Genomic DNA, 13705 nt, shown 5'->3' with positions numbered 1-13705 from the left:
TTTAGAAGAGGGTTACGATCTTAAGCTCTCGTTTTTCATCACACTTTTACAGAATCCTCTAGCATATTTTGGCTTACGATTTCTGTGCCTAGAATGTCCACTTGGATTATCCTAGGCTGAATTGCTTGTAACCCAGACATAGGGTAGAAATCTCAGTTCAGAAAGTGATATCACGATCCAAGTCGGTATCCAGATCTCCACTACAAACTCTAATTTTCCCAACAACATTTCCACAAATTGCATTCGAATTCAATCGTTTTGTTAAGATATGCATGTTTAATATAAACACCCATAATTAACACATGCGCAAAACGTGCTTTGTCCAAAAATCAAATATCTAAAAGATAAATATACTACAATTTCAAAAACCCAAATAAACAAATATACCTTCTTTAGCCTTATACGCCTTATCTTATTCACTTTTCAGCAAACTTGAATTAATCACCATGACGAAGATGACAATGATGCTAATTCTTTTTCAAAAAGTGCACAATGTAGAGACTGATTCTTGTAATTAATTTTTTTACTATGAAATTTTATTATATATATGAGGGTTATATATGGACACCAATTTTTGTTCGTAACGGTCATTGGTACAGACTTCATAAGAGATGTAGTTAAAATTTTGTATTATAACAATATAATTATATATAGACAATAACATATCATTTATATGCTATACAACATATTATATATAGACAATAACATTTCATTTATAGGCATTAATTAACTGTCCACGTTGATTTTTTTAATCTCTTTAATATATATATATATATATATATATATATATATATATATATATATATATATATATATATTAAAGAGATTAAAAAAATCAACGTGGACAGTTAATTAATGCCTATAAATGAAATGTTATTGTCTATATATATATATATATATATATATATATATATATATGTTCAAATGTTTTTCACATCTATTGTGTACTAGAATGCACAAATAAGAATTTTGTGATAATTTTATGTATATTAAATGCTATCCATACTTATAACTCATTTTTATGGAAACTAATTAAATTCGTCATTAATGTCAGCAAGATTTATAGGCATTAATTAACTATCCACATTGATTTTTTTAATCTCTTTAATATATATATATATATATATATATATATGTTCAAATGTTTCTCACATCTATTGTGTGCTAGAATGCACCAATAGGAATTTAGTGATAATTTTATGTATATTAAATGTATCCATACTTATAACTAGTTTTAATGGAAACTAATTAAATTTGTCATTAATGTCAACAATAATATTCTTTCAGAATGAATTCATATATAGAATAATGAGAGTGTATTCTACCAGAATGAGAGTGTATTCCAGTAGAATACACTTTTGTTCTTCATATTACATGCAACTTTATTGTATTTTAAGTGAGTGAGTCCTGAAACAAAATACGAACTCATATATAAAACCTAGATGCGAGTTCATTCTGAAAGAATGTTATTGCTGACATTAATGACGGATTTAATTAGTTTCCATAAAAAGATAATTATAATTATGGATATCATTTAATATACATATAATTATTGAAATTATTTAATATCTATATTTATTTAATTAAATAATTATTTAATTTACTAAATTTCTATTGGTGCATTCTAGCACACAATAAATGTAAGAAACAAAATAACCTAGCCCTATATATATATATATATATATATATATATATATATATATATATATATATATATATATATTAGTTTATAACCCATGAGAACCACGGTTATAAAATTAATTAAAATTTTCATATTAAAAAATTAAAATTATTAATCAATTATTTTAAATAAATTATTATTTAAGAAATATTTTTTTAGTTATATAAAATTATAATCGTTGATTTAAACAAATACGTGAAGTTATATCATCTTATAATCTGTATTAATTTTATTTTATTTTTTAATCTAATGTTATTAATTTAATATAATTAAAGTGAAAAATTTTAAAATTTGAAATTTAAAGTGGAGAATCAATTATTAATTCAATGTAATTAGAGTGAGAAATTTAAAATTTGAAATTTGAAATGGATAATTAAAAGGTTGATAAGTGGCATGATAGGTGACATATAATATTAATGAGGAGTTCTAATATTATGACACTTGTCAATAGAAAAATAAATCTATTCATTTATTAGAATAGGAATATATATATATATATATATATATATATATATATATATATATATATATATATATATATATATATATATATATATGGGAAAAGGGAATATACATTACAGCCCCACCTAAGCTTAGGTACTAAACCTCTTGAAAATACATTGTTTTACTATATAAACATTACGGTTAATGGATTCACGATTAATACTTCAAGATGTAAATTCAAGATCGACACAATAGGGTTTAGGGTTTAGAGTTTAGATTTAGGGTTTTGGGTTTAGGGTTTAGGTTTAGGTTTAGGGTTTAGGGTTTAGGGTTTAGATTTAGGGTTTAGTGTTTAGGTTTAGGGTTTAGGGTTTAGGGTTTAGGGTTTAGATTTAGGGTTTAGGGTTTAGGTTTAAGGTTTAGGGTTTAAATTCAGGGTTTAGGGTTTAGGTTTAGGGTTTAGTAATGTTCACTTGGGTGAAGTAATAAACGATAATTGAGGAAAGAAAATAGGGATGGTAAAACGATAATGAAAGAAAGAAATGTTGTGGAGGATGATATATTTACCAAGTGAAACCAAACCGGGTATATCTAGCATGTTAAAACGACATATTTTAGAAGTTTAGTACCTAAGCTTAGGTGGGGCTGTAATGTATATTCCCTATCCCCTATATATATATATATATATATATATATATATATATATATATATATATATATAGAGAGAGAGAGAGAGAGCTAGGTTCATTTGTTTAAACTAATTATTGTGTTATTGTATGCATCAATGTGGGTCAATCAAAATTAAATAAAAAATTAAATAATAAAATAAATAAATAAGGGTAAGTTAGTCATTTGTTTAATAACTTCCAAAAATAATCCCTATAACCATGGGATAATCGCTGGTCTTCCTCACCTTAAAACCTAAATAAATAAGCCGGTCTTCCTCACCTTCTCATTGCCGCCTGCGACCGCCAACGTCGTATCTGCCTCATCGACCTTCACCAAAAATCAGCCCCTTCGCTCTTCCTCCAAATCGATCAGAACTCCAAACTTGGAATCCAAGACCTTTGCTGGATCCAAGCCCAATCCGACTCATGGATAATCGCTGCCCTAATGGGACCATCACTCCTCGCTCTCTTCAACATCCCCACCGGACGTTGCTTCTTCAAATACGATGCATCGTCGGCGATCCCGGACCGAATCCCGATACGTGGCAGATAACTGTAACTGTAATGCTCTATCTGATTTTTTCCCCCAACATTTTTAGAAGTTATTAGATTTAATTGACTTGGTTTGGGGTTTGTTGATTGACATTGCGATCAGCGATTGGGATTAGATACAGGAAGTATTGTGGCGTTGGATGTACTGGATGTCCAAGTGAAAGTCTGTGCGATGATCTTGATGTGTGTTGTCAGATTCATGATGAATGCGTCGAGAAAAGAGGTATTGTTTGAGAATTCGATAGAATTTATTGCCTGTTTGGTGTGCACTTTTATCCTCTAATCTCTTCTATCTCTACCAATCTTTGATAATTTAAGTTTTGATGATGATTTGGTGATATAAATATGATAGTTTGAAGTGAGCTTTCAGCCCTAACAAATATAGTTGACATGAGTGAGTAATCTGTGTATGGTAGGAATGACGAATGTGAAATGTCACGAGAAATTCAAGCGGTCCATAAAGAAAGTTCAAAAATCGGGAAAGGCTGGGTTTTCTAGAGATTGCCCTGTTGACATTGCAGTGCCTACAATGCAACAGGGTATGGACATGGCTATTTTATTTAGTCAGTTTGGTAACTCTAAGCTTGAACTCTAATTCACTAAGTGTAATTGCTTTGCTGCTTAAGATTAGACTTCAAATTTATATATAATTCATACAAATTCATTTTTTTTGTAAGGTACCTCACATATTAAGATTTATATCTAACATTGACCTTCATCATTGTTAGTAGGGGAAAATGACTTGCTAAGGTAATTAACTTTTCGGTATGTTCCAATTCTATCAGAATGGAATCACGAATTCCAATTCTGTTGGAATGGAATATGGATATTTTCTCACTGATTTATGCATTGGATTTGTTTCCACAGAAGCAACTGATGCTTGAAGAATGGACCATGAAATTGAAAGTGACTCTTAGCAACATTATTATTCTTTTAGAATGTATTAGTGTATTTGTTAGATTTTGATGTTTTTTTCCCGATTTAAAAGTTTTTTTAGTTTTATTCTTTAATAATAAATGTAATTCTTAACAATTGTTACCCGTATTCTATAAGAATTAATGTAATTTTTGTTTTTATTTTTCAATTGATGGTTCAAGAATTTGTTATTCTACAAGAAGTTCTTAAAGTCATTATCAAGAAATAGGTTCAAAAATATTTTTATTATTTATTGTTCAATAATATTTTTATTTTTGAGTAAATAATTAAATAAATAAACATATTCTGTCAGAATGTCCGGATGTCCGAATTAAATAAATAAACATATTCTGTCAGAATGTCCGAATTATAAGAATTATAATTCGTAAAATCGAATTTTTAAAATTAGTAGAATCTATGATTCCTTAAAAAATGCAATTTTCCTTTATTAAATCTATATTAATTGACTAAAATACCCTTGCAATTAATTAAGATGATATTTTTCAATTATATTTAAATTAATAATATATATTAATCACTTTCTTAAAATAAGTAAATTTGATTGGCCTACATTTATGCATACAATAACACAATAGATACTCTAAACAAAATAACCTAAGCCTATATATATATATATATATATATATATATATATATATATATATATATATATATATATATATATATATATATAAAAAGTAAGTCAAAGCTTTGTTTATATATAAATAGTGCATGAATCAATGTAATTTGAAATAGACATTAATTTCATATCTCGTAGCACTTATTGCTGATTGTTATGAATTCTATCATGACAAATAATCATCTAAAAGTAAGTAAATTTCCAAAAATATAAAAATTTGTTAATGATAATAAATCTTTCATAATAGTTTAGTTTTAGATATAGATATAAATTAAAATTAAGATTTGAGAATTTGCAGTTATTTTTCTTAATTTTGAAATTGATTGTTGAATTATTTCATTATACACCATATTTTTAACAACCGTATAACAATCAATATTAGGTTTGATCCAGACGGCGGACAACATGAACGATACCTATGGCCAATCATTCATAAAGGATAAAAAATTTTAGTCAACATTACACTCATATTTTTTTAATTAATATCATAGGCCCTAAAGCATCCTATATGGTATTGTACGATATGATCTTTTCCATTTTGGAGAATTGCATAGTTAACACGAAGATCAAAATTGAAGAAAGAATGTATCGCATCATAACTCGGAAGTTAAAGATAGTAAAGGTAATTCGTATAATTTTTTATGTTTCTACCAAAAACAAAAACGATATATCAAATCTAGTTAACCAAGTTAAAAACAAGTAATATCTAAGTTTACAAAATTGACGTTTACATGTTTAAATTTTCTATTTAACCTAAAGATAACCTTTTAAATTATATTTTTAGTTTCTTATCTCCCACTTAACATTAGATGATAAAATTCTTAAAAATAAGTCCTTATTCTAATTAAAAGCACTTATTCAAATATTATTATTTAGTTCCTATTGTTAAAGATTATTCAAATATTATTCTTTAGTTCCTATTGTTAAAGATTTTGACTGATATCATCTAATTAATTAACTAAAATTTAATTTTGACTATTTTAAAATAGCTGCTTTGAAGTATAAATCAAATATTTTTAGTTAATTCAATTTAACAATTTAGTTTACAATAAGTTTTTTACTTGTAAATATACCACTAATTGTTAAAACTTCTAACTACACAATGCATATGCTACATATATAGTTAAGATGAGATTCATTCCTTGTATGATATTGTTTAAGGCCATTGAGAAGCCATTGAGAATAAATTTGAACGTGTGGCCACACCCAAATGCTTCTATTGATCTTACTCATTCACAAATCAAGAAACCAACATTGAACTGGTATAACAATGATTCGGTCCAATACTCATGTTCAATGATATAGAAACCAAGGGGAAGGGGGTGATAATATGACAAGTCAATTATCATTAAGAAATTAATGGATGCTTAGTGAGCATACATTCAGATACAATCCGGAGCAATGACTTCGCACGAGCCTAGTTATTACTATTTATGCAATTGACTTCTATTTTCTTTTACACAACTATGAGTCTACTGGAAATGATGTGAAAAGAACAAAAAATTAACTGTTTAGATTGTATGTGAATCTATGTGGTCATGAACACCATAAAAAAACAAATAAATAATATTATAACATTTTATGTGTTTGTTATTTACCAACGTAAAAAAATAATGATATAATATTTGTTTATTATTTATTGGCAAAGCCAAAATAGATAAATAAATGGTTTATTTATTATAACTAAATAAAAAACTTAATTTAATTAAAAAGCTAAATGCATAAATTAAGGAGTTAATTGTTCTCCAACATAAAAAAAAAAAAAAAAAGTACATCATTAAGATAATAATCTCTAACCAATGGTTTATGAATTAGTTGATCTAATTCTTGTTCTAACTGGATTCATAAAAATTTTAGTTGTAATTTTACCTCCACCTCCAGTTGTGTACATGATTGCAAGTAGACATGTTGCCCCGATGGTATGCCATAATTGCAATGATGCATTCATTATTCTTTATGATAATAATAATAATAATACACAACCTGAAACTTGTAAAATGTCTCTAGTAAAGACATTTGATGTAAGTAGTTATACATTACCAATCTATTACCATGTTGCATTGAATTTAATCACTTATATTCCCTTTATTCTTTCTAGCTCTTATACTTGACAAGTTGCACAAATATTAGTTTATTTATATAAAAAAAATGTTCAAAGCTTGGCCCTTTTTAGTTCTAATTTCCCAATTGTCCCCAAATGAACTTCATCAGGACCATCTGCAATTCTTAGAGTCCTGGCTTGAGCCCAAAGAAGGGACAAAACAGTGTCCCCCGATACCCCTGCTGCACCATGCACTTGCATCGCCATGTCCAGCACCTTCAACGCCATATTAGGAGCCGCCACCTGTCCCACAACAACAACAAAAACAAAATCACACACCCAAAAAAAAAAAAAAAAAAAAAATAATAATTACCAAATTGTTACCTTGGCCATTGCGAGGGTCCCACGGGCTTTCTTGTTTCCATGGCGATCAAGTTGATCTGCGGCTTCGAAAACTAACAGTCTGGTTCTCTCTAGCTCGATCCGACACTGGATTCAAAATAGCAATGTACTTTCTTTACTATTGTTATATCAATATTAGCAATGTAGTTTTTTTTTTTTTTTTTTTTTAATATATATTATATAATTAACTACCTTGGCTAAATCAGAAACAAAGGAGCCGTGTTGAGCGATGTATTTTCCAAATGTTTTTCTTTGAAGAGCTCTTTGAACCATTATCTGCATCCCTCGTTCTGCTGCACCTATTAACCGCATACAGTGATGCAACCTCCCTGGACCCAACCTACCCTGCATAGTACATAGTACATAGTGCATACACAAAATAAAAAAAGAAATTAACAAAAAGTAAAGTATCCACAACAGAAATAATGTCTATTTGTTTGGAAAAAGGAGGGCTTCTGTATTACCTGTGCAATCTCAAAGCCTCGACCCTCCCCCAACAAAATATTTTTAACCGGGACACGAACATTCTCAAATGAAATTTCTGCATGTCCATGAGGTGCATCATCAAACCCAAACACCGTGAGAGGTCTTATTATTTTTACACCAGGGGTATTGATGTCCACAAGAATCATAGATTGCTGTTTATGAATTGGGGCATTGAAGTCCGTTTTCCCCTGCAGAAATTTAAAAAAAAAAAAAAAAATGAATCAAATTTAAGCTTCAAAACTTGCATGAATTCATTAAGTTATCAAGAAAAATTTGGAACTAACCATGAGTATAAGAAGTTTACATCTAGGATCCATGGCTCCACTTGTCCACCATTTCCTTCCATTTATAACATACGTATCGCCTTCTCTGTTCATGTTATTAAATTTCATTATAATCTACACTAATAATTTTTCATAACTTTTTATAACATCAAAAAGAAAAAAAAAACCTTTTTATAGAACACTCTATATTAGTTGCATCAGATGAAGCAACTTTAGGTTCTGTCATTGCAAATCCAGACCGGATTGATCCATTAAGCAATGGAATAAGCCATTCTTGAAGCTGTTCTTTGTTTCCATACCGTAATAATACCTAACATCAAAAATAATATAAACATTTAAAATCGTCCCATAATATTAGTTATGATAAATATACAATTTTTATTCACCTCCATATTTCCGGTATCAGGGGCTCCACAATTGAACACCTGTGGGGCCCACACAGAACGACCCATAATCTCACAAAGGTATCCATATTCAAGATTTGAAAGTCCAGCACCCAATTGGTTAGGAAATCCTCCGATGACATCATCATTTCTACCTTCACAAAGAACTTCTCTTGCCCTTGCAGCACTATCAACCTGGTAACAAAATAATGATTGAAATAAAATATGTGGTCACTTTTAATTTGGCACATAAAAGAAGAAATTTAGGGCAAATTACCAAAAAAAAAACATTACATTTTGGGCTGTTCTATTGTTTAACAACTAATGCTTTATTTTTTCCAATCAAACCATAAAAGTTTCAGACATTTTTCCAAATGAACCATTTTGACATGTTATATCCGGTCAAAATGGTTAACTTGCATAAATGTCTGAAACTTTACCCAAAAATATGTTGGTTTTTCTATAATTTACCTAGAAATTTATAAATAAATATAGTGGGAAAAGGCATATTACAGGTATAAAAAGGTTCCATAGGCCTTGTTGCTTTGCAATCTCCTTTAATTTTTCCTCTTGTGGATGAACTGTCCAACGCATTGAAGATTGAGCAAGCTTGCTGAACTCCGGCTCCATTGGATATATACGTTCCTCAATAAACTTAATTAATTTTTCTCTTAAATCCTTAATTTTTTTATTAGGAACAAATCCACCTCCCTCTTCCACTTCTTCATACTTATTGTTATTTGCAGTGGCAGATACATAATCTCTTCCTCTTGTAACTAGAAAGTTAGAAGGAAGAAAGATCCATTAAGGTGGATTATATAAAACAAAAACTAGATTATTCAAGAAAAATCACTCCCAGGTTCAAATAAAAGAAAATGGAGCTACCAGATGGAGGATTTTGTGACAAAACAGTTTCCCTTTGAATATAAGACCAAGCAATTTGTATAAGATCATTGGCTTTTTCCCCTGCATCCTCTGCACGCTTTCCACCTGATGCGTTTCCCTGGAATGGAATTCATGATTCCTTGAGTCATTTCAAGTACTCCAATACAAAATTTGCATTTCTTTAGTGTTGTACTTTTATAATAATAAATCATGCATACCATAATATATCTACTGTGGACACCTGCCAAGATTGATGCACCACGGAAAAACGAAAATGCAATATAAAACTTCCATCCAGTGAGAGGCCATGCTTTTCCCTAGAATTAAATTATAAATTAATAATTTGGGAAAGATTATATATATAAGTTGACCTACAAAAGTCAACATTTTTAATAATGATCTTACAGAAGCAGAGCAGTAGTCTGCAAGATATTCTTCCAATGAAGGAACTCCTTGAGGAGCATCAGTCATTTCAAAACCTCCATTATGTTTAACTTTGTCATGAGAAATATCTCCAACGTAGAACTGCCAGATGGAAGGACAAAATGGTAAATTACTTTGGGGGAAAAATGTTTTTTTATGTATCATGTATGATATCCTGATAGTGAAAATAACAGGTTTACCAGACAGCTGTATGCAACATCACACATCTGGTTTCCAAGAGTGGACAACTCCCAATCAAGAATCCCAATCACTCTATCCTGCATTTCCAAAGTTCAACAAAGTATTAAAATACAAACAAAAGAAATACGTTCTGATAAAATTATATACAAAATTCACGATTACAAGCTTCAAAGAAACACACCTCAACAGGATGGAAAACAAGATTATCAATCCGGAAATCACCATGGACAAGACCTGTTGTGCTTCCGGAAGAATCTTCAAAAGGAATATTCTCACGCAACCAACCAATAAGTTGCAACATTTTAGGGTTTCTTTCAGATTTTCCTTCACCAGTAGAAGCAATGTACTGGTTTGCCCATCTTTCCACCTGATATATATATACATCATTTAAGAAAAAACATAATCTCTTGGTATATATTGAGTAAAAATAAATAAAAATTCAATATACCTGTCGTTTACAGTAGTTGTTTCGTCTACCATAATCTCCAAGACCAATAGCATCAACATCAGCAGAATGAAGAGAAGCTAAAGCTTTAGCAGTAGCATGGTATAAAGCTCGCCTTCTATTGGGTGCTATTCCCTAAATAAAATCAATGGAGATTATTAAGAACAATGCGATTAAAGATTTTAGAGATGAATTAGAGGTTATGATACAGATACTTACAGGTAGCATAGGGTCTAAGAATATGCGTCCTTCCAGAAACTCCATAATGTAGAATGGAGTTCCAATTACACTTGAATCTGTACATAAACAGAAGACTTTGGGGACAGGAACAAGTGTATGAGTACCTAATGCATGAAGCACCTGTTGTATTCAAAAATTGAATGATAAATATGAGATAAATCGAATTTTTGAGGTTGAAATGAAAAGATTAGACAAAACTGACCTGAAATTCTCTTTCAACAGCATGAGCAGACTGGAGGAGCTTTCCAGGGGGTTTCTTTCTCAAAACATACCTCTTCAATAGAGCCCCTGACTGAAGTTCTATAAGATATGTTGGATTTGACTGACCATGCCCAAACTGATCAACAAGAAGTAGTAGACAAGAAAACAATGGAAGGATGAATTTCAAATTTGAATTTGGAGGAAAAGATACCGGGAAAGAAAACTGGCTAAATCATAATACGAGGGATTGTCACTTTTGTTAATTCTAATCTATTCCAGTTTTTCAGCTCTCGATGGAGCATAACAAGGGTGGATAACACTGTTAATCTTGTAGAATTATATGCAAAGCTGTAACTTCATCAGAGATCAACATTTGATTCATACAAAGCCCTACGCCTTTTAATTCGAATTCACAAAATCACCTCATTGAAAACGCATAAGGTCTGTAAGAGAGATTAATCGGTCATATCCTATTGGATTCCCCTAAATTTTTTGATAACAAATCCGATCAAATAGCATGAACCGACAAAAGGTTGTGCTTTCGTGACAGAAACAAAACAAAAGCATATACCTAACACTACTTCATAACTGAAAACTAGATAAGAGACTAATTTGTAAGTACAAAATACGAAGAGGGTTATGGGTGATCATCATTCATCAGGATTAATGGACAGAAAAATTAACCTGGGAAATGGAAAACTTGGAGGAAGAAACAGGGAAGCCTTCAACATGAAAAGAACAGTAGCGAAACAAGGCATCGGTGTCAAATTGATTTGCTGAATTCGGTTTTCCTACAAGCTCATCCGTATTCAGAGCCATCTTGGATGGAAAAAGAAAAAAGAAAAGAAAACAAGTTTCGTCTGAAAATCGCAAGGAGAAAGATATGGATTGAGTCAGCGAGTGTAGTTTTTCTTGGGAGTATCAACACGGGTTGAAATTGAAATGCTGCGTATATACTGACGTGACGGGCTTGGCTTTGCTTTGTAGTGTTTCTGTTTGGACGTTGGATACAGATTTTGAAGGTCGGCACCCAATCTAATCCATTTCATTCTATTGATTAAGGTTCAACAACAACCGAACATTCAGCCAAATTGTTCGGCTAATCGATTCGTTACATGAGAGATTTTTTCAGGATATGGTGTTAAACAACTAGTGCTAAATTGCTAATTAATTGTGAAACAAATAATTTGATACGTAAAATAACTGATTATGATTTTTGCACATTAGAAAACAATTGGACTGTAGTTTTCAAAGATATCTTCACGATTTGACATCTAATTCGATAAAGAACAAACATGATGGATTTACATCACCTTTGAACAAATAATTGATATTACATCTAATCATCTTCACAACCAATTTTACATGTTATTTTTTTTAAAACATAAAATAACATTGTTAATTTTTTTAAAACATAAAATAGCTTCAAAATAAGAGCATTCCAATGTCCACATATTATATATATATATATATATATATATATATATATATATATATATATATATATAATCATTCAATTGGAACATATAACTTATTTATTTTTGATTGACTATATATTTTTATTTATTTTTGATTGACTATATATTTTTTATTTTTTTTACTGACCATTCCATATATATATATATATATATATATATATATATATATATAGGGCTAGGTTATAATGTGGATGGATAATTATTGTGCGGACGTGTGGACAGTGCTATTCTATGAGAATTACTAAGAGAATACATTGTTTAGTAATGCGAATACGTTCAACCTTACAAAAATATCGTCATTTTTATGCATTCTCACTAATTCTTATTCATTTTTGTTCTCACACATCGTTTTTCACTTATTTTCATTCTGACAGAATACGACTCAATAAACATTCTGACAACATTCTGACAGAATGAGAATAATAATAAAAAGTCTATAATAACCTTATAGATGATTTAATTAGTGAGAATGTGTGATAATGACAATAGTTATGTAAGATTGAACATATTCATATTATCAAACAACATATTTTCTTTGTCATTATCACAGAATAACATTGTCTATACGTCCGCACAATAGATGTCAATCCATATTTGAACCTAGCTATATATATATATATATATATATATATATATATATATATATATATATATATATATATATTATATTGAATGATTCATATACTTTTATGTTTTGTACTTTTGCCTCCCATCCTTGAATCATGTTTTGTTTTATCCACTTTAAGTATATTTTAGTTTTAAATATATCTTCATGTATTTACCAATTGATTATTTCTATTGAATATTTAATGACTAATACACACCCATGTATGTTTAAAGTACAACGTCTAAATAGGTCTATATGTAATTAATGTTCATAACTGACATACAAATGTTCTCACAATACATATATCTTTGAATGCCTAAACAGTCATATATCTATAATGTTTATAAATAAACATACATGTTTAACATGAAATTACACATGCATAAAGTATAATGGTTATATATATATATATATATATATATATATATATATATATATATATGTGTGTGTGTGTGTGTGTGTGTGTGTGTGTGATGTTTGTAATTAAACAAACACATGTTCAAACATGAATATACATATATCTTTCGAGTACAATGGCTAACATAGTAATATGCATGTAATGTTCATAATCGAAGATACACATGCTTAATCATGAAATTACACATATGTTTAAAGTACAGTGCTTAAATAGGAATATGTGTGTAACGTTTATAAACGAGCATACAAATATCTTTAAAATATAATACCTAAATACTTATATGTCTATAATGTTCGATATTGTATATATAC

At 29.5% G+C, this 13705-nt stretch overlaps 1 protein-coding gene across 1 annotated transcript; it reads right to left on the bottom strand.

The window, feature by feature from the left end:
• Positions 1–6887: 6887 nt before the first annotated feature.
• IBR3 (acyl-CoA dehydrogenase-like protein) lies at positions 6888–12030 on the bottom strand. Its single transcript, XM_079084425.1, has 17 exons — positions 11576–12030; positions 10893–11027; positions 10670–10810; positions 10454–10585; positions 10187–10372; positions 10005–10082; positions 9787–9906; positions 9600–9698; positions 9382–9499; positions 9010–9272; positions 8500–8691; positions 8281–8423; positions 8114–8198; positions 7808–8017; positions 7536–7688; positions 7326–7430; positions 6888–7244 (listed from the first exon to the last, which is right to left on the bottom strand). Exons 1-17 carry the CDS (start codon positions 11708–11710, stop codon positions 7053–7055), a joined length of 2487 nt encoding a protein of 828 aa, XP_078940551.1. The 5' UTR covers positions 11711–12030; the 3' UTR covers positions 6888–7052.
• Between the last annotated feature and the right edge of the window lie 1675 nt (positions 12031–13705).

Source organism: Lactuca virosa, chromosome 3 (assembly GCF_052849685.1).
Source record: "Lactuca virosa cultivar CGN04683 chromosome 3, Lactuca_virosa_CGN04683_v6, whole genome shotgun sequence".
Taxonomy (NCBI): domain Eukaryota; kingdom Viridiplantae; phylum Streptophyta; class Magnoliopsida; order Asterales; family Asteraceae; genus Lactuca; species Lactuca virosa.
Note: the sequence above shows the minus strand (reverse complement) of the source record. Positions and strands in the feature narration are given on the sequence as shown.

Excerpts from the sequence above, each read along its gene's own strand:
- IBR3 (XM_079084425.1), bottom strand. The coding sequence starts at position 11,710 with ATGGCTCTGAATACGGATGAGCTTGTAGGAAAACCGAATTCAGCAAAT. Across the intron at positions 10,373-10,453 it reads ACAACTACTGTAAACGACAG|GTGGAAAGATGGGCAAACCA; the intron begins GTATATTGAATT and ends TATATATATCAG. Across the intron at positions 8,199-8,280 it reads ATAGAGTGTTCTATAAAAAG|AGAAGGCGATACGTATGTTA; the intron begins GTTTTTTTTTTC and ends TAACATGAACAG.